Consider the following 20,746-nt stretch of genomic DNA (forward strand, 5'->3'; position numbering starts at 1 on the left):
TAGTTAACTACACATGGTTGATGATATTACTAGTTTATCTAGCGTGTCCTGCGTTGTATATAATCAATGCGGTGCCTGTTAATTTCTCATCGAATCACAGCCCTACTTCGCCAAACGGGTGATTTAGCACTGTCGTTTCACCAAACCTAACCATAAATATCAATGCCTTTCTTTAAAATCAATACACAAGTATATATTTTTCTAACCTGCATATTTTGTTAATATTGCCTGCTAACATGAATTTCTTATAATTAGGGAAATTGTGTCACTTCCCTTGCGTTCTGTGCAAGCAGTCAGGGTATATGCAGCAGTTTGGGCCGCCTGGCTCGTTGCGAACTGTGTAAAGTCCATTTATTCCTAACAAAGACCGTAATTAATTTGCCAGAATTGTACATAATTATGACATAACATTGAAGGTTATACAATGTAACAGCAATATTTAGACTTAGGGATGCCACCCGTTAAATAACATATGGAACGGTTCCGTATTTCACTGAAAGAATAAATGTTTTGTTTTCGAAATGATAGTTTCCGGATTCGACCATATTAATGACCAAAGGCTGGTATTTCTGTGTGTTATTATGTTATAATTAAGTCTATGATTTGATAGAGCAGTCTGACTGAGCGATGGTAGGCACCAGCAGGCTCGTAAGCATACATTCAAACAGCACTTTTGTGCGTTTTGTCAGCAGCTCTTCGCAATGCTTCAAGCATTAGGCTTCAAGTCATAAACAGCTTATCAACTCCCGAGATTAGGCCGGTGTAACCAATGTGAAATGGCTAGCTAGTTAGCGTGGTGCGCGCTAATAGCGGTTCAATCGGTGACGTCACTCGCTCTGAGACTCGGAGTAATTGTTCCCCTTGGCTTTTGTGGAGCGATGGGTAACAATGCTTCGAGGGTGGCTGTTGTCGATGTGTTCCTGGTTGAGCCCAGGTAGGGGCAAGGAGAAGGACGGAAGCTATACTGTTACACTGGCAATACTAAAGTGCCTATAAGAACATCCAATAGTCAAAGGTATATGAAATACAAATGGTATAGAGAGAAATAGTCCTATAATTCCTATAATAACTACAATCTAAACCTTCTTACCTGGGAATATTGAAGACTCATGTTATTTTATTTTTATTTCACCTTTATTTAACCAGGTAGGCTAGTTGAGAACAAGTTCTCATTTGCAACTGCGACCTGGCCAAGATAAAGCATAGCAGTGTGAGCATACAACAAAGAGTTACACATGGAGTAAACAATTAAAAGGAGCCACCAGATTTAAAATTGTTCTCATGTTCTGAGCAAGGAACTTAAATGTTAGCTTTTTTACATGGCACATATTGCACTTTTACTTTCTTCTCCAACACTTTGTTTTTGCATTATTTAAACCAAATTGAACATGTTTCATTATTTATTTGAGGCTAAATTGATTTTATTGATGTATTATATTAAGTTAAAATAAGTGTTCAGCATTGTTGTAATTGTCATTCTCACAAATAAATGCCCCAAAAAATTGTCAGATTAATCGGTATCTGCCTTTTTTTTTGGGGTCCTCCAATAATCGGTATCGACGTTTAAAAATCATAATCGGTCGACCTTCATAGATGACCAGCAGGGTCAAATAATAATATTCAGTGGTTGTAGAGGGTGCAACAGGTCAGCACCTCGGTAGTAAATGTCAGTTGACTTTTCACAGCCGATCATTCAGAGTGAGAGAGAGAACTTAAATTCACACTGGATAAGACAGGAGAAATTCTCCAGATATAACAGACTGACCCTAGCCCCCCGACACAAACTATTGCAGCATAAATACTGGAGGCTGAGACAGGAGGGGTCGGGAGACACTGTGGCCCCGACCGACGATACCCCCCGACAGGCCCAACCAGGAAGAATATAAACCCACCCACTTTGCCAAAGCACAGCCCCCACACCACTAGAGGGATATCTTCAAACCACTGATGAATTATGATGCACCTGATCCCGAGTCGGTCCTTTGATGAGATCCCAATGTATGTAATAAGCTGATTGATTCAACATCAGGCTTCACTCATGGGAAAACATTGCTTGTTTAGATGACACCATAGTGTTAGGGACAACATCAGACAAACACATTCTCAATCCATGACCTCTCACTTACCCCACTGAGTGATGGTATCTGTGTGTATTTGCTCAGTGATGGATCAGCGCACACACTGATGGATCTGCCCCCTCTCCTCCATAGTGACCAGCTGATGTTTGGTTAGGGAGCTGTTTAAGGGGCTGTGATTCTCAGTTATTGTCCACATGAGGCCCTGCTGTAGGGCCACTGAAGGGTATCACCCACCCAGGGTCCGCTAACCTCTCTGGTGATGCTGCACCTGAGACCCCCCTCTCGTCCCCAGAGGTGTTAGGGACTGTCACCCCAGAGCACCCTTCAGAAGGCCACCTCTGTTTCTCCAGGCTTTCTGATCTGAATTGATGATGGCTCCGGGTCTCATTTGGTGTCATCGTTTTCATCTGTTCGGGTCCCCCAGCTGTGGCCTAGCGTCGTTAATTAGCCTTTGGTTAATTGGTAGATGAATAAATCCAGGCGTCGTGGGACTCGCCGTCTCAGAAGTCTCTTCCTCCTCCTTTCCATCCCTTTGTCTTTGTCTTAACGCAAATGAGAGGAACTGTGAGAAGAGCAGTAGATAATACTGAAATGTCCAACATGAAAAGGTAGAGTTGTAGTTAAGAAGATAACAGATTGATATTAACCTCATGTCGATGGTCCTGGTTTAGGTTGATCTCGGCGGGGTGTTGGTGATCTTATGACCAAAGGATCTTAATTTTTTTCAGTCGTGGGTCTTGAAAATAATGCTGGGTATTGAGCTATTCTGGAGGGTTAGACATCGTCTTCACACCACTCTCGCAAATGACTCCTTTCCCTGACGGATGACACCTTTTATTTAAGCAAGCTGTTCTTCTGTCTCCACGGTGACTCCTTCACTGTTGTCTTCCTGTTCCTGGATGACTGACTGCTGAGAATAGGATGTTTTGGTTATCAAATAATAAGAGCAAGGTTGACTGCATTAGGAAAAAAAATCTAATTTACCTTAGCTTCTGTAAGCTTTCTATACGGTTCTATATGGATAGATTCTGTTCATTCATTGTTCGTTCCCCTTCAGGTCCTTTAGATTCCACTCTCTCCCTCTTGTACAAACAATAACAATGTTTTCTCACCTTAGTTCATTTAGTGTGATTTAGCATCACATCTCTTTGAACATCTCTATCTCTTACATATAATAACGTTTTCTCACCTTTCTTAGTTCAGTCATGTTGTCATCGATCGGTGCCTTGAGCTGGTAAAAGGCCAGATACGCAAGTATAGTGCCATGTCATGACAGAGCAAGGACATCAAAGGCAGCAATATGGGTTCACTTAGATGCATGCGTAGCATATTACATGCTGCTACAGTGTGCCATTCTGTGGTTTCATTAGTGTTGTGACAAACAGTAAAATCCATGATGAATGATTAGATGTTAGCCATGCCCAGAATGTGAAAATAAAAATCCTGCATGTGTTGTCCTCCCACAAACCGCCTTCAAACACAATCACCCACCCTCACATCCTCCTCTTTCCCTTATTGTGGTTCCATTTATCAGCCTTTTGAGTCGTCAAATTAATCTGGCCTTGGCTTGAGGGGAAACACAAACACATTTGCTAACTGTTACAATGGAATGCGGGCTAGGAAAAGGAAAAGACTTAGCTTTGGAGAGTGTCCAATGCAGCAGGCCGAGAGAGCTCACAGTGAGGGCTGAGTTACACTGACTGGCTGGCCTCCGTCTCAATGTGGCTTTTGTTTCCACTGGGGAACCTTAACTCCTTGTCATCCACAGTCAAGCCGACTAGTTACTTTCCACGTCATGTGGCTAATTAACACTCCTTTAGTCATTTAGAATGAATGGTTATTCATTGACAGTTGTAAAGTGTCATTCAGAGCTGGAAAATGCGGTGGAGTTGATTGCTGTAGCTTCAATAACTAAATTGCCCTACATTTGATAAGCAGTTGATGGATTTGATTTGATATCAGTTTTTATAAACTGTTGATTCAATGATTTTTATGACTGCTCAAAAAAATAAAGGGAACACTAAAATAGATCTGAATGAATTAAATTCTTATTAAATATGTGATGTAATGTCCTTAAAACAGGTCAAAATGAGGCTCATTAGTGTGTGTGGCCTCCACGTGCCTGTATGACCTCCCTACAATGCCTGGGCATGCTCCTGATGAGGTGGTCTCCTGAGGGATCTCCTCCCAGATCTGGACTAAAGCATCCACCAACTCCTAGACAGTCTGTGGTGGATGGAGCGAGACATGTGCTCAATTGGATTCAGGTCTGGGGAACAGGCGGGCCAGTCCATAGCATCAATGCCTTCCTCTTGCAGGAACTGCTGACACTCCAGCCACATGAGGTCTAGCATTGTCTTGCATTAGGAGGAACCCAGGGCCAACCGCACCAGCATATGGCCTCACAAGGGGTCTGAGGATCTCATCTCGGTACCTAATGGCAGTCAGGCTACCTCTGGCGAGCACATGGAGGGCTGTGCGGCCCCGCAAAGAAATGCCACCCCACACCATGACTGACCCACCCGCAAACCGGTCATGCTGGAGGATGTTGCAGGCAGCAGAATGTTCTCCACGGCGTCTCCAGACTCTGTCACGTCTGTCACATGTGCTCAGTGTGAACCTGCTTTCATCTGTGAAGAGCACAGGGCGCCAGTGGCGAATTTGACAATCTTGGTGTTCTCTGGCAAATGCCAAACGTCCTACACGGTGTGGGGCTGTAAGCACAACCCCCACCTGTGGACGTCGGGCCCTCATACCACCCTCGTGGAGTCTGTTTCTGACCATTAGAGCAGACACATGCACATTTGTGGCCTTGCTGGAGGTCATTTTGCAGGGCACTGGCAGTGCTCCTCCTTGCACAAAGGCAGAGGTAGCGGTCCTGCTGCTGGGTTTTTGCCCTCCTACGGCCTCCTCCACGTCTCCTGATGTACTGGCCTGTCTCCTGGTAGCGCCTCCATGCTCTGGACACTACGCTGACAGACACAGCAAACCTTCTTGCCACAGCTCGCATTGATGTGCCATCCTGGATGAGCTGCACTACCTGAGCCACTTGTGTGGGTTGTAGACTCCGTCTCATGCTACCACTAGAGTGAAAGCACCGCCAGCATTCAAAAGTGACCAAAACATCAGCCAGGAAGCATAGGAACTGAGAAGTGGTCTGTGGTCACCACCTGCAGAACCACTCCTTTATTGGGGGTGTCTTACTAATTGCCTATAATTTCCACCTGTTGTCTATTCCATTTGCACAACAGCATGTGAAATTGATTGTCAATCAGTGTTGCTTCCTAAGTGGACAGTTTGATTTCACAGAAGTGTGATTGACTTGGAGTTACATTGTGTTGTTTAAGTGCAAATAAATTCATAAAAAATGTAATTTTCTGGATTTTTTTTCTTCTCGTTTTGTCTGTCATAGTTGAAGTGTACCTATGATGAAAGATTACAGGCCTCATCTTTTTAAGTGGGAGAACTTGCACAATTGGTGGCTGACTAAATACTTTTTTGCCCCACTGTGTGTGTGTGTGTGTGTGTGTATATATATATATATATATATATATATATATATATATATATATATATATATATATATATATATATATATATATATATATATATTAATATATATTTATTATTTTAAAGAAGCTTAAATTCTAACTAGTTCTCCCCTCTTCCTCCCTTTAGGTGAGAGCTACGTGTGTGCCTCCAACGAGCCCTACCGCCGAGTGGACTATACCAAGAACGTTAACCCTAACTGGTCAGTGGGCATCAAGGCCGGCCAGTCCCGCTCCCTGTCCTCCCTCAGCACCCTGGTAAAGGGCGAGCTGCAGCGTAGCGAGGCCAGCCTGGGCACCAGAGACTTCATCAAGCCCAAGCTGGTGACGGTCATCCGCAGCGGGGTCAAGCCCAGGAAGGCTGTGAGGATCCTGCTGAATAAGAAGACGGCCCACTCCTTCGAACAGGTGCTGACCGACATCACGGACGCCATCAAGCTGGACTCCGGGGTGGTCAAACGGCTCTACACACTGGAGGGAAAACAGGTAAGATGATGCAACAACATGGTTACTTCCTATAGCACAAGGGTCTCAAATCCAATCCTGAGGTATATGATGTGGTTATTTAGCTATTTTTTTTCCCCTTCTTCTAAATGGCTTACAGACAGTTGTGTTCAACATATGTGGCCCATGCAGCAATCAAACCCTCAACCTTGCTGTTGCAAGTAATGAATAACGATACTTTAGGGACTATATTAGAGTATGTTGGGTTAAACCCAACGCTGCTCTGGAGATGGGAATCAGTACCAGATGGGATATCCATATTGAGTTTTCTGGCCAAAGGTCTTATTTATAGCATAGATGCTTCATGATTTATGAGTTTCAGCTGTATCAGCACTCGACCATTATACTATTGCTAATCAACACAAACCCCATGGTGCACTACAAGTATCTCCATGAGTCGACCTAATCAACTAACTTCATGCTTTGTTTGGAATACAGTGTTTGGTTTTGGCCAGACATAATGGGACCCGTCTCGTCCAAAACGTTGAGTCCAAAACTTAAGTTTACCAAAAAGCACCTGGATGATCATCAAGACTCTTGGAAGAATGTTCTATAGACAGATGAGTCCAAAGTATAACTTTTTGGACGACATGGGTCCCATTATGCCTGGTGAAAACCAAACATTGCATTGCACAGTAAGAACCTTATACCAACGGTAAAGCATGGTGATGGCTTGGGGATGCTTTGCTGCCTCAGGACCTGGACGACTTGCCTCAATAGAAGGAACCATGAATTCTGCTCTGTGTCAGAGAATTCTACAGGAGAATGTCAGGCCATATGTCTGTGAGCTGAAGCACAGATGGGTCATGCAGCAAGACATTGACCCAAAACACACAATTAAGTCTACATGGCAAAAAAGCTACAAATATGACGTTTTGCAATGGCCAGACCTAATCCCAATTGAGATGTTGTGGCAGGACTTGAAACGAGCAGCCCAGGATTATGCAGTGTTAGTTATCAAGAACTTTATCTTTGCATTTCCCCCCAGCTTAGTTTAGATTAGTGTAAATGTCACTGAGTTAAAGCAGTTCTGCATGGAAGAGTGGGCCAAAATTCCTCCACGCGACATGAGACTGATCAACAAATATAGGAAGCATTTGGTTGGAGCCATTGCAGCTAAAGGTGGCACAACCGGTTATTAGGGGGAAATTACTTTTTCACACAGGGGCATTGGGTTTTGCATAACTTTGTTTATGAAATAAATCAAGTAAGTATGTAATTGTTGTATTATTTGTTCCCTTTAGCTCATTTTAGGTTTTGGTTGAAGATCTGATAATGAGAAAGGAGGCAAATACTTTTTCACAGCACTGTTTGGTCCTATTTAGTATTTCCATCTAGACATCTACAGTATGTCCCAAATGGCACTCTATTCCATATTTAGCCCCCTACTTTTGATCAGAGCCTTATGGACCCTGGTCAAAAGTAGTGCACGACATAGGGAATAGGGTGCCATTTGAGACGCAAACCTAATGTGCTAGTGAACACATGATGCATTTAATTTCCCATCATGGGCTTTAGTTTTAGATTGATATAAATGCTGCTAGCCTCATCTGAGGAAGAAGATTCCATCATAATGGATTAAGGGGGAGTGGATTTAGAAAATTTCCTAGAAGTCAGGTTCCACAGTTGTTAAAGATAAGTGGATTTTCTGATAAATCTGGATTGAAATGCAGTGTTTTTTACAGAGCTTTAACGGTTGGACCTCTTATTTCACAAGCAATGGTTATGACACTGTGCTGAGAGGTGTTAGGCCAGTGGTTCTTTGATAACAGCAGGATCATGATGCCGGTCAATGGAGTCCGTTTTTGTGAAGGACCGTTCGCTTAGAAGTATACAAGACATTGAGACATCTAATGCAGCAGTGAAGGTTTCACAAGGCTAAAGAAAAGAGAAGCATTATTCCCCCAAAATCCCATTCCTTCTATCTGAACTCTGAATATTGTCCTGGCAGAGAACACAGTTGACCCTTCTTTCCTGACAGATTCCCAGAGCCGGCGGGAATCTTCACGGACTGGCCAGAGAAGTGACTCATGAAAATAATGATCCTTATCCTCTCAGACAGTCAGGCTGGCCAGCCCAACATACTGAAGCCTCTACTCAGAGGAGGCTCTGTATCAGGAGGAGAGGCAGGGTCTGGATGATTTCTCTCTCTCTCTGACAGAGAAGACCGTTTATGCAGTACAGTACAGTAGGCACTTTCAGCACCTGCACCTGTTTGCTTTTGTTTTGTGGCAATGAACCAGTCTTGCAGCACAAACTGAAATACATGGCAGTATTGGAACAGAAATGGCTGTCCAAGCTTGATTTTCAGCCCAGAGAGATGTTTTAGGTACATGATCAGTGATTCACCCCTTCAGTCCAACTCTGGCCGCTTATTACTCGGCCGTCCACAGAGAGTACAGGGATGGAACGACAGACAGAACGAGAGGAGAAACAAGCGATGACTGAAAAGATCAGCCATCACCTCTGAATCGACGGTCTCGCTTACTCCCTCTGGTACTCAACATCGCTACTCTTTCAAAAATGACCAAGCATAGGCTACAGCATGATGGATCCATGGAAATGCCCCATTAGATATCCACCCCGGTACTAATTCAGTCCCATGTCTGTGACAGAAAGACTACTGACTCCTTGTCTGTCTTTATCCCTTCATGGATCGCTTAAACAGATTTGACAGTGCTGTGGGCTGAGAATTCATCATAAATGATGATGCAACACAGCTGCAAGTTGACTGGGACGTTTTCTCCATTCATCCGTTAACATTTAGTGTTGTCGGCACTAGACAGGGAGAGGAGGAATCCTGTTTTGTGTCGAGATGAAGCAGAGAGACGGGGTGTGCGAGAAAGAGGGAGTGCCTTTCCTACTCTGTCCTTGGGGACCGCTTCAGGCAGGCGACTCGCAAGGGCTGTTTGGAATGCAATGTGGCGGGCGGTTTGACTGCGACGCGCACTGATGATGTCACAGGGGATTTGCCTGAGGAAGCCGGTGGTAAATCCAAACAAGCGCTGCAGGGCTGTCTGGAATGCAGGCTGACTCTCTCTGGGATTTCACAGGGAAACCTCCTCTTTCCAATCTCCCTGTTTTTTTGTATATTCTAATGCTATGCAAAAAAATTGTTCATGAGCTGCCAGGCATATGCAAATGACACGATTATGCTAATGCATGAATGAAACGGGTTGGCTCCAACAATACAGTTGTTCTCGCTCCCAGAGAATGTTAAGTGTGGTTTTGTCTGTAGCTTTCAGTTCGATTACAGTCAGTTCTATAGCATTTAGTTATTATGCTGCTTGCAATTTGTTATGGCAGCGCTCCATTTGAAACTATGGGTTACTGCATATACTTGTAGACAGGTTAGCTGACAACGTCACAAACATTGCACACGCTTCATTGGGGCAGAAGTCCGTGTGTTGTGATTCTGGATGTCCAGATAGCTAGCAACAGTAACAAGAAGCTGCCATGTGGGGAATCGTAAGCTAGTTTTATCTTGTTCTTGATACCATGTCTTGTTTTGACTGATGTCACGTCTATGCTAATATGGCTACAATTCACTAGCTAGTAACTGTAACAATGTATTTGAGAGACAACACGTGCTCATTGTGCAAATGTATGTATGTTTTCAGTAAACATTGAAGACGAAATATAGTTTACATGTTATCAACAATCTAAGCCGACCCCATCTGTCTTGCCCCATAGTTGCGCATGCGTCGGTTTTGTTGCAAAACAACCAACCCGTCTATAACCATGATGACGATAGAAGAGTTGGCTACTGCACATACAGTATGGAACCAAGGCTAGCTCAAAGGACAGTACACAACCCTAACAGCAGCATAGGCCTGTGGCGCTCTGAGGGATGGCCCATGTGCTTAAACACCATTTAAAAATACCTGGCAGCCAATGGCACTACAGCCATCTCACCAATGTGTATAGCATAATGAATGGAGCCTACAGTAACTCCTACCATCGTTGAGAGATAGGAAGCACTCATTTCAAGTTTTAGCAGATCAATATTTCAGACGTAAGATGCTGTAATTTCTTGTTGTTCATTATAAATTGATAAGGCCCATATTGTTCCACTCTCTCTGAGCTGTTTTGATGAGTTTGAGTTGGTAACGCACAGAGCATGGGTTGTTAATGATAAGGTCGTTCTCTGTTACCCAGACCATCTACTGTATGTTCAACTCCTGAGAAGGATTGCTCTTCTTCCTGTCATATGCTTTCGTAATGATCCACTCCATTGATTGATTTATATCACCATATAAACAGCCCTTTCAGTCCTGATAGAGGGCTGGTTGGGGATCCTCTGTTGCATGTAATGGCATATACCAGGACACCACATCCTACACGACTCCATCGAATGGGAACTCCAATACAACAGTTTTCTGTCACTGAGTAGGATCAATGGGGACTGTTTAAAAGCAGATTATCCCTGGAGGTTAATGGGGAGGTATTCATGGCCCTATAGCTGAGTAACTGTGTCCTTTTGATTCAATGAGACAGATCATAGGAAAGGCCAACTATGTGTGTATCACAATGAGGTTGGTTGCACCTTAATTGTGGAGGACGGGCTCGTGACAATGTCTGGCACGGAATAGGTGGAATGGTATCAAATGCATCAAACACATGGTTTCCAGGTGTTTGATTCCATTCACTCCATTCCAGACATTATTATTATTATTATTAGCTGTCTTTCCCTCAGCAGCCTCTGCTTGTGTGTATCTAATCAGAGCTGGACGCAAAACAGGATGTACACTCATGATGCTGTGTCATTCAAAACATGCATTCAAAATGGAGGTCAATGTAGGGGCATTATGGCTGTAAATATCTTGTTTAACTTCTTAGTGATCCCTTCGCGCGCCAATCCCGTTAACGGGATTTGATTGGACAACCAGTGAAATAGCAGCGCGCCAAATTCAAAAACAGAAATACTCATGATAATAATTAATGAATCATACAAGTGTTATACATCGGTTTAAAGATGAACTTCTTGTTAATCCAGCCGCAGTGTCAGATTTCAAAAAGGCTTTACGGCTAAAGAAAACCATGCTATTATCTGAGGACAGCACCCCATCAAACAAACAAATGAAAATCACATTTCAACCCGACAGGCGCGACAAAGTCAGAAATAACGATATAATTCATGCCTTACCTTTGAAGATCTTCTGTTGGCACTCCAATATGTCCATTAAACATCACAAATGTTTCCAAAATATATCTCCAAAATGTCAATTTATTTGGCACGTTTGATCAAAAAAACACTGGTTCCAACTCGTGCAACATGACTACAAAGTATCTAATATAGTTACCTGTAAACTTGATCCAAACATTTCAAACAACTTTCCTAATCCAACTGTAGATATTTTTAAATGTAAATAATCTATCAAATTTAACACGGGATAAACTGTGTTCAATACCGGACAAAAACACTAAGTGGAGCTTTCAGGTCGCGCGCCCTTACCTTCTTACGGATAGGTGGGACAGTTGCGTCTCACTTGTGCAAAAAACAGGGAAAATGCAGCGCGGCAAATTCAAGAAAATTATATAAATTCAAACTTTCATTAAATCATATAAGATACTCAATTAAAGCTACACTCGTTGCGAATCCAGCCAACATGTCAGATTTTAACAAGGCTTTTCGGCGAAAGCATAAGAAGCTATTATCTGATGATAGCACCAGCAGTAAACAAAGGGGATAGCATATTTCAACCCTGCAGGCGCTACACAAAACTCAGAAATAAAATATAAAACCTGCATTACCTTTGACGAGCTTCTTTTGATGGCACTCCAATATGTCCCATAAACATCACAATTGGTCCTTTTTGTTCGATTAATTCCGTCCATGTATATCTAAATGTCAATTTATAAAGCGCGTTTGATCCAGAAAAAAAACAGCTTCCAAAAAATGCAATGTCACTACAAAATATTTCAAAAGTTGCCTATCAACTTTGCCAAAATATTTCAAACTACTTTTGTAATACAACTTTAGGTATCTTTAAATGTTAATAATCGATCAAATTGTAGACTGGGCAATCTGTTTTCAATACAGGAATGAAAACAAACCAGCACTACTCTTCATGTCTTGCACAACTCTCAACAGTGTACCCAGTTCCTAGTTGGCCTACTTCTTCATTGCACAAAGGAATAACCTCAACCAAATTCCAAAGACTGGTGACATCCAGTGTAAGCTGTAGGAACTGATAACCAGTTATTCCTAAGAAATATAGTTTTCCAACGAGAACTCATTGAAAAGAGAGTGACTTAAAAAAAACATTCCTGGATGATTTGTCCTTGGTTTTGCCTGCCAAATAAGTTCTGTTTCACTCACAGATGACATTTTAACAGTTTTTAGAAACTTTGTGTTTTCTATAGTGTTTTCTATCCAAATCTACCAATTATATGCATATCCTAGCTTCTGGACCTGAGTACCAGGCAGTTTACTTTGGGCACACTTTTCATCTGGACATGAAAATAGTGCCCCCTAGCCTTAAGAATTTTAAAGGACATCCATCCCAGCATGATCTCATACTTGTCCGTATAACCTTGTGTTTACAAATACTTACCATAAGTGCACTTACCATAAGTGTACTTACCATAAGTGAGACATCGACATTTGACTGATTGCACATTATGTTATATGAAGTGTCATACTTGCAATGCTCGGCTGAGAATTTCCCTCCAACTGTTGTTGTCTCTGACCAGGCAGAGATCAAGAGTTAAGCCAAATCAGTCCCTGCCACCTGCTCATGAAACCACCAGGCACCAGCCCCTCTCTGGCATGGGATGAGGGTATGGGATAAGGGAACAGACAGGAAACCGGCCCCATTGGAACAGATAGTAAACCGGCCAATGGTCTTTTCTCTCTCAGACCATACTGTGGCCTGCTGTCTACTGTAACTGTAGTCTTGTCAAATCCTCTACATGTAATACAATATACAATATCTCTGTACTGGTATGTACTGTATTCAGCGTCTCTGGTAGTGTTCTCTGGTAGAGCTTTCTGGGATTTCACTTGGATGTATGTAGTACACATGAGTGAACTTTTTTAATCTACTGTGTTTTAGGACCATAATAGTAACTCTGTTTGGCTTCTAAAGGCAATTAGAATAGTGTCAATTTAGAGATTTAACTGCTAAATTGTAATTATTTCGCCACTATGGCCTATTTATTGCCTTACCTCCCTTATCTTACCTCATAGACTTTTTTTCTATTGTGTTATTGACTGTATGTTTGTTTATTCCATGTGTAACTCTGTGTTATTGTTTGTGTCGCCCTACTTTGCTTGATCTTGGCTAGGTCAGATTTGTAAATGAGAACTAGTTCTTAACTAGCCTACCTGGTGAAATAAAAAATTAAAAGAAGCCTGAATCCTTACCCTTAAAGAACAGAGTTGGACTATAATGGATGCCGTCCACTTCAATGACCGCCATTCAGTCAATGGAATTTAATTTGATTTTGATTTCTGAAGGATAATTATTCAGATTTCTGGTTTTCTGGTCATATTTTTAAGTTCATGCCTTTGTAAATTCATCAAACTGTTGTGTCTGAGTAAATAAGCAATGCTTATACCTAGAACTTCTGATTATGTTAAATCTTTAGCAGTTACATGGTTAACTACATGATCTGTGGGCTTTTGCCTTTCCACTTCTTCTCCTTGTCCAATCTGCCTGTCTGCCAAGTGAACTCTCTACATTAGTCTGGATAATCTGACAGGACTTGCCCTCTCTCTGACAGCGCCTCTCTCCAGCTAAGCTGCTTTTCACGCTCCGAGATGCTCCCCATGCTCACGTCTCTGGACGGGCATGTCTCCTGTGATTCCCTCTAAAACAGACTCTGGAGGGGGTTGTCTGTGTGTGTCTGTCTGTGTGACAGTGATGAGGTATTGTTGTTTGTCCCCCCCATGGCTGTAACATTGTCACTCACTATTACGTCTGATGTGTCCTGTGAAGGGTGAGAGGCATGGCCTTGAGAAGAGCCATTTCAGTGTGTCCTTTTAATCTAAGCTCTGTATTATAGTAAAGCGGATGCTTTTGTTATCAGAGAGAAGGGGTTCTCTTCTCAAGTGTTCGTTTCCCCTCAAATAATTAAATTCAGTATTTAATCCAAAACATTGGATTCTAAGTCTTTAACGCTATCACACTGTTTTTGCTGTGTAAGAACATCATATATCCTTCAAATGAGAGCCTTGTACGGTTAGCGTAGCCGCTAGCGTATTAGATCCCAAAGCCCCAGAGACACGTCTCAAAAAGCCCATCAAATGCCTCACCCTTGGGCTTAGCAGCCAGCGCTAACAAGCTACCAGCGCTAACACATGAAGGACGGCCCGACTACAGCCTAGCCCAGCCTGCCATCTGCTCCTCCTCCAAACTATCAAATCGATGGTCCCAGGCAATGTCTGTGTCTGTAGGGGTCTGCCAACCAACACCCTCCCTTAGCTCCCCTATCAGGGCCCTGACCATCACTAGATAATTAAACGTATAAATTGAGGGAGTGCGTGTGTGTACCTATGTGTGTAGGGGGTTAAAGTGCAGCTTGTGTGTGTACACTATTTGTAAACACAATGCACTCTCAGTTCAGCTCTCTCTCGCTCTCTCTCTACTTGATTGCTAAGCTGCTAGCCTGGATGAATGTTAATTGATATCCTCTGGGCTACATCAGGGCCAACAGACTCAGCGGCTGCTTTGAGAGAGAAACTTCTCTGTTTTACATCTCAAAGCCGTGTGGAAGAAAGAAAGAACGGGAGCTCTTTGGCAGGAGGTGGAATTGAAGAAAGAAAGTGCCAACTGTCCTATAAACATTGTAGAGTGAAATATTTTGTTTATTCCTGCTTAACTTCACTGACATTTGGCCTCTGGAAGGAAATGGATAGGGAGATGCTGTAGGAGCTGTCCACTGCAGGAGCTGATTTGATAATCGATGTCCCCCCTTGTGGGATTGTAAGAAAGCATGCATGTGTACACACACACACACACACCTGTAGCCGTATTCATTTTACAACTTTTTCACAGCGTATGGACAGCACATGGTTCTATTATCCCCCCCAGTCAGCAACCATTGGTAATATTTCTGGGTATATTATGCCACCAGTGTATCATTATCACAGTGAATGGCTGCCAGTAGGACCATTATGATGGACCTGACTACATCATCAGAATTGTATGAGCACAGATGAGGATCTGGCCAAGGGATGAGAGCACAGGGAGGGAGGGAAGTAAGGGAGGAAGAGTGGGAGGTAAAGACTCCCCCCTCCCCCAACCTAGTCAGCCTGCAGCATCACCACTCCAGACCCTCTTTTCCACCTATGCATCTACAGTGGTCAAGGGGTCTGAAAGTTACTACATGATTCCATGTGTTATTTCATAGTTTTGATGTCTTCACTATTATTCTACAATGTAAAAATAAAGAAAAACCCAAACTTTTGACTGGTACTATATATACACTGCTCAAAAAAATAAAGGGAACACTTAAACAACACAATGTAACTCCAAGTCAATCACACTTCTGTGAAATCAAACTGCGCACTTAGGAAGCAACACTGATTGACAATACATTTCACATGCTGTTGTGCAAATGGAATAGACAACAGGTGGAAATTATAGGCAATTAGCAAGACACCCCCAATAAAGGAGTGGTTCTGCAGGTGGTGACCACAGACCACTTCTCCATTCCTATGCTTCCTGGCTGATGATTTGATCACTTTTGAATGCTGGCGGTGCTTTCACTCTAGTGGTAGCATGAGACGGAGTCTACAACCCACACAAGTGGCTCAGGTAGTGCAGCTCATCCAGGATGGCACATCAATGCGAGCTGTGGCAAGAAGGTTTGCTGTGTCTGTCAGCGTAGTGTCCAGAGCATGGAGGCGCTACCAGGAGACAGGCCAGTACATCAGGAGATGTGGAGGAGGCCGTAGGAGGGCAACAACCCAGCAGTAGGACCGCTACCTCTGCCTTTGTGCAAGGAGGAGCAGGAGGAGCACTGCCAGAGCCCTGCAAAATGACCTCCAGCAGGCCACAAATGTGCATGTGTCTGCTCAAACGGTCAGAAACAGACTCTATGAGGGGCCGACGTCCACAGGTGGGGGTTGTGCTTACAGCCCAACACCGTGCAGGACGTTTGGCATTTGCCAGAGAACACCAAGATTGGTAAATTCGCCACGGGTGCCCTGTGCTCTTCACAGATGAAAGCAGGCTCACACTGAGCACATGTGACAGACGTGACAGAGTCTGGAGAGGCCGTGGAGAACGTTCTGCTGCCTGCAACATCCTCCAGCATGACCGGTTTGGCAGTGGGTCAGTCATGGTGTGGGGTGGCATTTCTTTGGGGGGCCGCACAGCCCTCCATGTGCTCGCCAGAGGTAGCCTGACTGCCATTAGGTACCGAGATGAGATCCTCAGACCCCTTGTGAGACCATATGCTGGTGCGGTTGGCCCTGGGTTCCTCCTAATGCAAGACAATGCTAGACCTCATGTGGCTGGAGTGTGTCAGCAGTTACTGCAAGAGGAAGGCATTGATGCTATGGACTGGCCCGCCCGTTCCCCAGACCTGAATCCAATTGAGCACATCTGGGACATCATGTCTCGCTCCATCCACCAATGCCACGTTGCACCACAGACTGTCCAGGAGTTGGCGGATGCTTTAGTCCAGGTCTGGGAGGAGATCCCTCAGGAGACCATCTGCCACATCAGGAGCATGCCCAGGCGTTGTAGGGAGAACATACAGGCACGTGGAGGCCACACACACACTACTGAGCCTCATTTTGACTTGTTTTAAGGACATATATATATATATATATATATATGCTGAGATGATTAGGCAGAAATGGCCCGCCTGCTCAACCCTTTATCATGTAAATTAGCCTATCAGAAGCTTCTGATGCCATGACATCATTTTCTGGAATTTTCCGATCTGTTTATAGGGACAGTCAATTTAGTGTATGTAAACTTCTGACCCACTGAAATTGTGATACTGTCAATTATAAGTGAAATAATCTGTCTGTAAACAATTGTTGGAAACTTTACTTGTGTCATGTACAATATAGATGTCCTTTGTTAACAAGAAATTTGTGGAGTGGTTAAGAAACAAGTTTTAATGACTCAAAACTAAGTGTATGTAAGCTTCCGACTTCAACTGTGTGTGTGTACACCAGAAATGTTGTTTTACAGGGTCAGCCATAGTAGTACGGCGCAAATTAGGGTTAAGTGCCCTACTCAAGGGCACATCGACATATACCTCCTCCTCCTGTGTCTTATCTTGATACTGCTTCTCCTGTTACCTCCCCCTCTTAAGGTTCCCCACTGAGCAAAGCAACAGACAGCCAATTCAGGTCTACCAAGATTTGAGAACCCCCCCCCCCCCCCCCAGAATTAACCTTTTAACCTTAGATAAATCTATAAATGTAAATCCATTTGGTAAGGCGTGGGAATATGATGAATATCATCAATCTGGGGATGCTGTTGACAGTGATTACATATGATATAAATACATGGAGGATCGGGAGGTAATATCCACGGAGGGTGACCTGTAGGCCCCAATCTCCCCATGTGCTGGTGTGTTCAAGCATTTTCATTCCCTTTATCCTTACAGGAAGAGGAACTGAAGGAAATACAACCTACACACTGTGTGTGTGTGTGTGTGTGTGAGTGAGAAAGACGCATCCAGCTAGCCTACCTGGAGCTCTTATAAAGAGGTAGACATTTTTATTTTCTCAGGGGAAATCTTCTAAGTGGTAATAGAGAGCAAATCCCTACAGCGTTTCAAAATGACGCAGGATACGATAGCGCACCAATAAAGTCTACTGTAGCAGTTAACCGTTTTCCCCCTGGGAGAAGCAGAGGTGTCATTGTTAGTGGGAATTGAACTGTCATATTGTCTGTAAAAGATGGCTGGTTTCCATGGCTCGTATGTTTCTCATTCCTTTCATTCAATTACAGTCTTATCCACTATTCCACTTTGACTAAAGACAGCCAAAGGTTGCACTCCTTGACGTTGATCTACTGTCATGCTAAACACATCAGTATTTTGTCCATTGTAAATGGTCTACTGTCAGTTGCCATAGGTGTGTGTGTTCCATTGAAGCCTCTGATTTCTGAATGCATTGGTAACCAATGTCCTTAGGCCATGGTTTCCAGTCTTTTTCCTTCGAGAAGGCTTTCCTGCTCACCCCTCTTCACCACTCAGATGTCAATGGTAGCCTATATTAACCAGCCTGTCTCTCCTCATCTGTGGTTACCATGGGCAAATGAATGGTGTCCAGAATATGTTCTATTAGCTATTATCATAATGCTTGAGATTTTGGGCATCTTTGATTAGTCTTAGGGCGTCCGCATGCTTCCCAGCCGAAACAGTTTGGAAAAGGTTGTTATATTGACATTTTGTGACGTTTTTGTTCATTTTGGAACTTAAGCAAGTTTTTTTTAGGCTGTTCGGACACACATGCGTTTTTCTCGAGGCAAGCTGAAGTCTGTAGCTGAAGTCTACCAAGTCTACCAGTCTACCAAATTAATGACCGGTTTCCTGAGTTATCTTAGATTAATTCAGACTTTTGAGGAAGTGTATACTGGCTATGGCGTATCAAAATGGACAAACAGTACTATTGCTGCTTTTTTTCAAATTTTTCAAGGGAGTATGCGAGCACACTTGTTCGGTTCGCCTAGCCGAGTTGTGCTCGGCGCCAGCCGAACTGAAGCATGCTTACGCCTTGACATGGACTGTCAGATGTATATGTAGCTCTTCGCAGTCCACATTGTAAACTCATTCTCCAAACATCCTCTGCCTTTATGTCAGTGACAATGGTCCAAATAAAAACAATCAATGCCACGGTCTTTAACAATGCAACTATTTCAGTGTATGATGTCATCAGGATGACATTTCGTTCATTTATCCTGAGCAGAACGGTACACAGGCCTGCCCTGTTAGGACTGCTGAGATGATTAGGCAGAAATGGCCCGCCCGCTCAACCCTTTAACCAGACCTAGTGAATAGGCCAGGAGCCATTATGAAGGGGACTAGACACAGGAGCCATTATGAAGGGGACTAGGAGCCAAACCATTATGAAGGGGACTAGGAGCCAAACCATTATGAAGGGGACTAGGAGCCAAACCATTATGAAGGGGACTAGGAGCCAAACCATTATGAAGGGGACTAGACACAGGAGCCATTATGAAGGGGACTAGGAGCCAAACCATTATGAAGGGGACTAGGAGCCAAACCATTATGAAGGGGACTAGGAGCCAAACCATTATGAAGGGGACTAGGAGCCAAACCATTATGAAGGGGACTAGGAGCCAAACCATTATGAAGGGGACTAGGAGCCAAATCATTATGAAGGGGACTAGGAGCCAAACCATTATGAAGGGGACTAGGAGCCAAACCATTATGAAGGGGACCAGGAGCCAAACCATTATGAAGGGGACCAGGAGCCAAACCATTATGAAGGGGACCAGGAGCCAAACCATTATGAAGGGGACTAGGAGCCAAACCATTATGAAGGGGACTAGGAGCCAAACCATTATGAAGGGGACTAGGAGCCAAACCATTATGAAGGGGACTAGGAGCCAAACCATTATGAAGGGGACTAGGAGCCAAACCATTATTAGGGGGCTAGACACAGGAGCCATTATGAAGGAGACAAGACACATGAGACATTATGAAGGGGACTAGGAGCCAAACCATTATGAAGGGGACTAGGAGCCAAACCATTATGAAGGGGACTAGGAGCCAAACCATTATGAAGGGGCAGGAATGAAGGACGTCCGGACTGACTGATAGTTAATTAGATCAACGTTGTGCATATTTAATTTTAGAGATGGATGGACATCTCTCTGGGAACATCATGTAGGATAGCTGGGCCCAGGATGCTAGTCCTACGGTTTTATGTTTACATGTATGTAGTCTGAGGATGTAGGCCTTGCTGCATAGTAAACCGTTGTGTTGCTGAAGGTGCTGCCAGCAGTAGACTATATCCAAACAGAATGCTGACACAAGTCCACATAGACATCATACAGAATATACAATATCAGAACAGTAAACATCAAGTACAGGTTGATTACAATGGGAATATGCAATTTACAGAGGGGCTATATACCATTTTTACAGAGTGGCTATATACCATTTTTACAGAGTGGCTATATACCATTTTTACAGAGTGGCTATATACCATTTTTACAGAGTGGCTATATACCATTTTTACAGAGTGGCTATATACCATTTTTACAGAGTGGCTATATACCATTTTTACAGAGTGGCTATATACCATTTTTACAGAGTGGCTATATACCATTTTTACAGAGGGGATATATCTATATAAGCCGAGGGCAGGATGCTGACGTGGCTAATGTATAGAGTATATACAGTGCCTTGCAGAGGTGTACGTCCATAGTGCAAATGCAGTATAGTGCCGATTTGTATTAGAGGTCATTGATAACAAGCTGCAGTAACCGGCTCAATGCAAAGTCACTTAATCCATATGAGCCCGATGGCCGGTAGATGAAGACCACTGTTGGCATGGCTACAGAGTCCATTTTTATCTCATTAGGATGGGTGTCCTTCCTCTATACCTGATGAAATTAATGGGGTCTGGTTACAGAACTTCCCACTAGGCAAAAACTGCTTGAGTCAATGTTG

At 43.4% G+C, this 20,746-nt stretch overlaps 1 protein-coding gene across 4 annotated transcripts in view; it reads left to right on the forward strand.

The window, feature by feature from the left end:
- The window catches only part of LOC109900487 (serine/threonine-protein kinase DCLK2), a 117,090-nt gene that overhangs the window by 5,795 nt on the left and 90,549 nt on the right, over positions 1-20,746 (forward strand). For all 4 annotated transcript variants that reach the window (XR_004210542.1, XM_031828380.1, XM_031828378.1 and 1 more), the window contains exon 2: positions 5,757-6,112. Coding sequence is in view for 3 of the 4 variants with exons in the window: in XM_031828380.1 (XP_031684240.1) it covers positions 5,757-6,112 (356 nt within the window). In the remaining variant the exon portion in view is untranslated. The remainder of the gene's footprint in view (positions 1-5,756; positions 6,113-20,746) is intronic.

This window comes from Oncorhynchus kisutch, linkage group LG7 (assembly GCF_002021735.2).
Source record: "Oncorhynchus kisutch isolate 150728-3 linkage group LG7, Okis_V2, whole genome shotgun sequence".
NCBI classification, from domain to species: domain Eukaryota; kingdom Metazoa; phylum Chordata; class Actinopteri; order Salmoniformes; family Salmonidae; genus Oncorhynchus; species Oncorhynchus kisutch.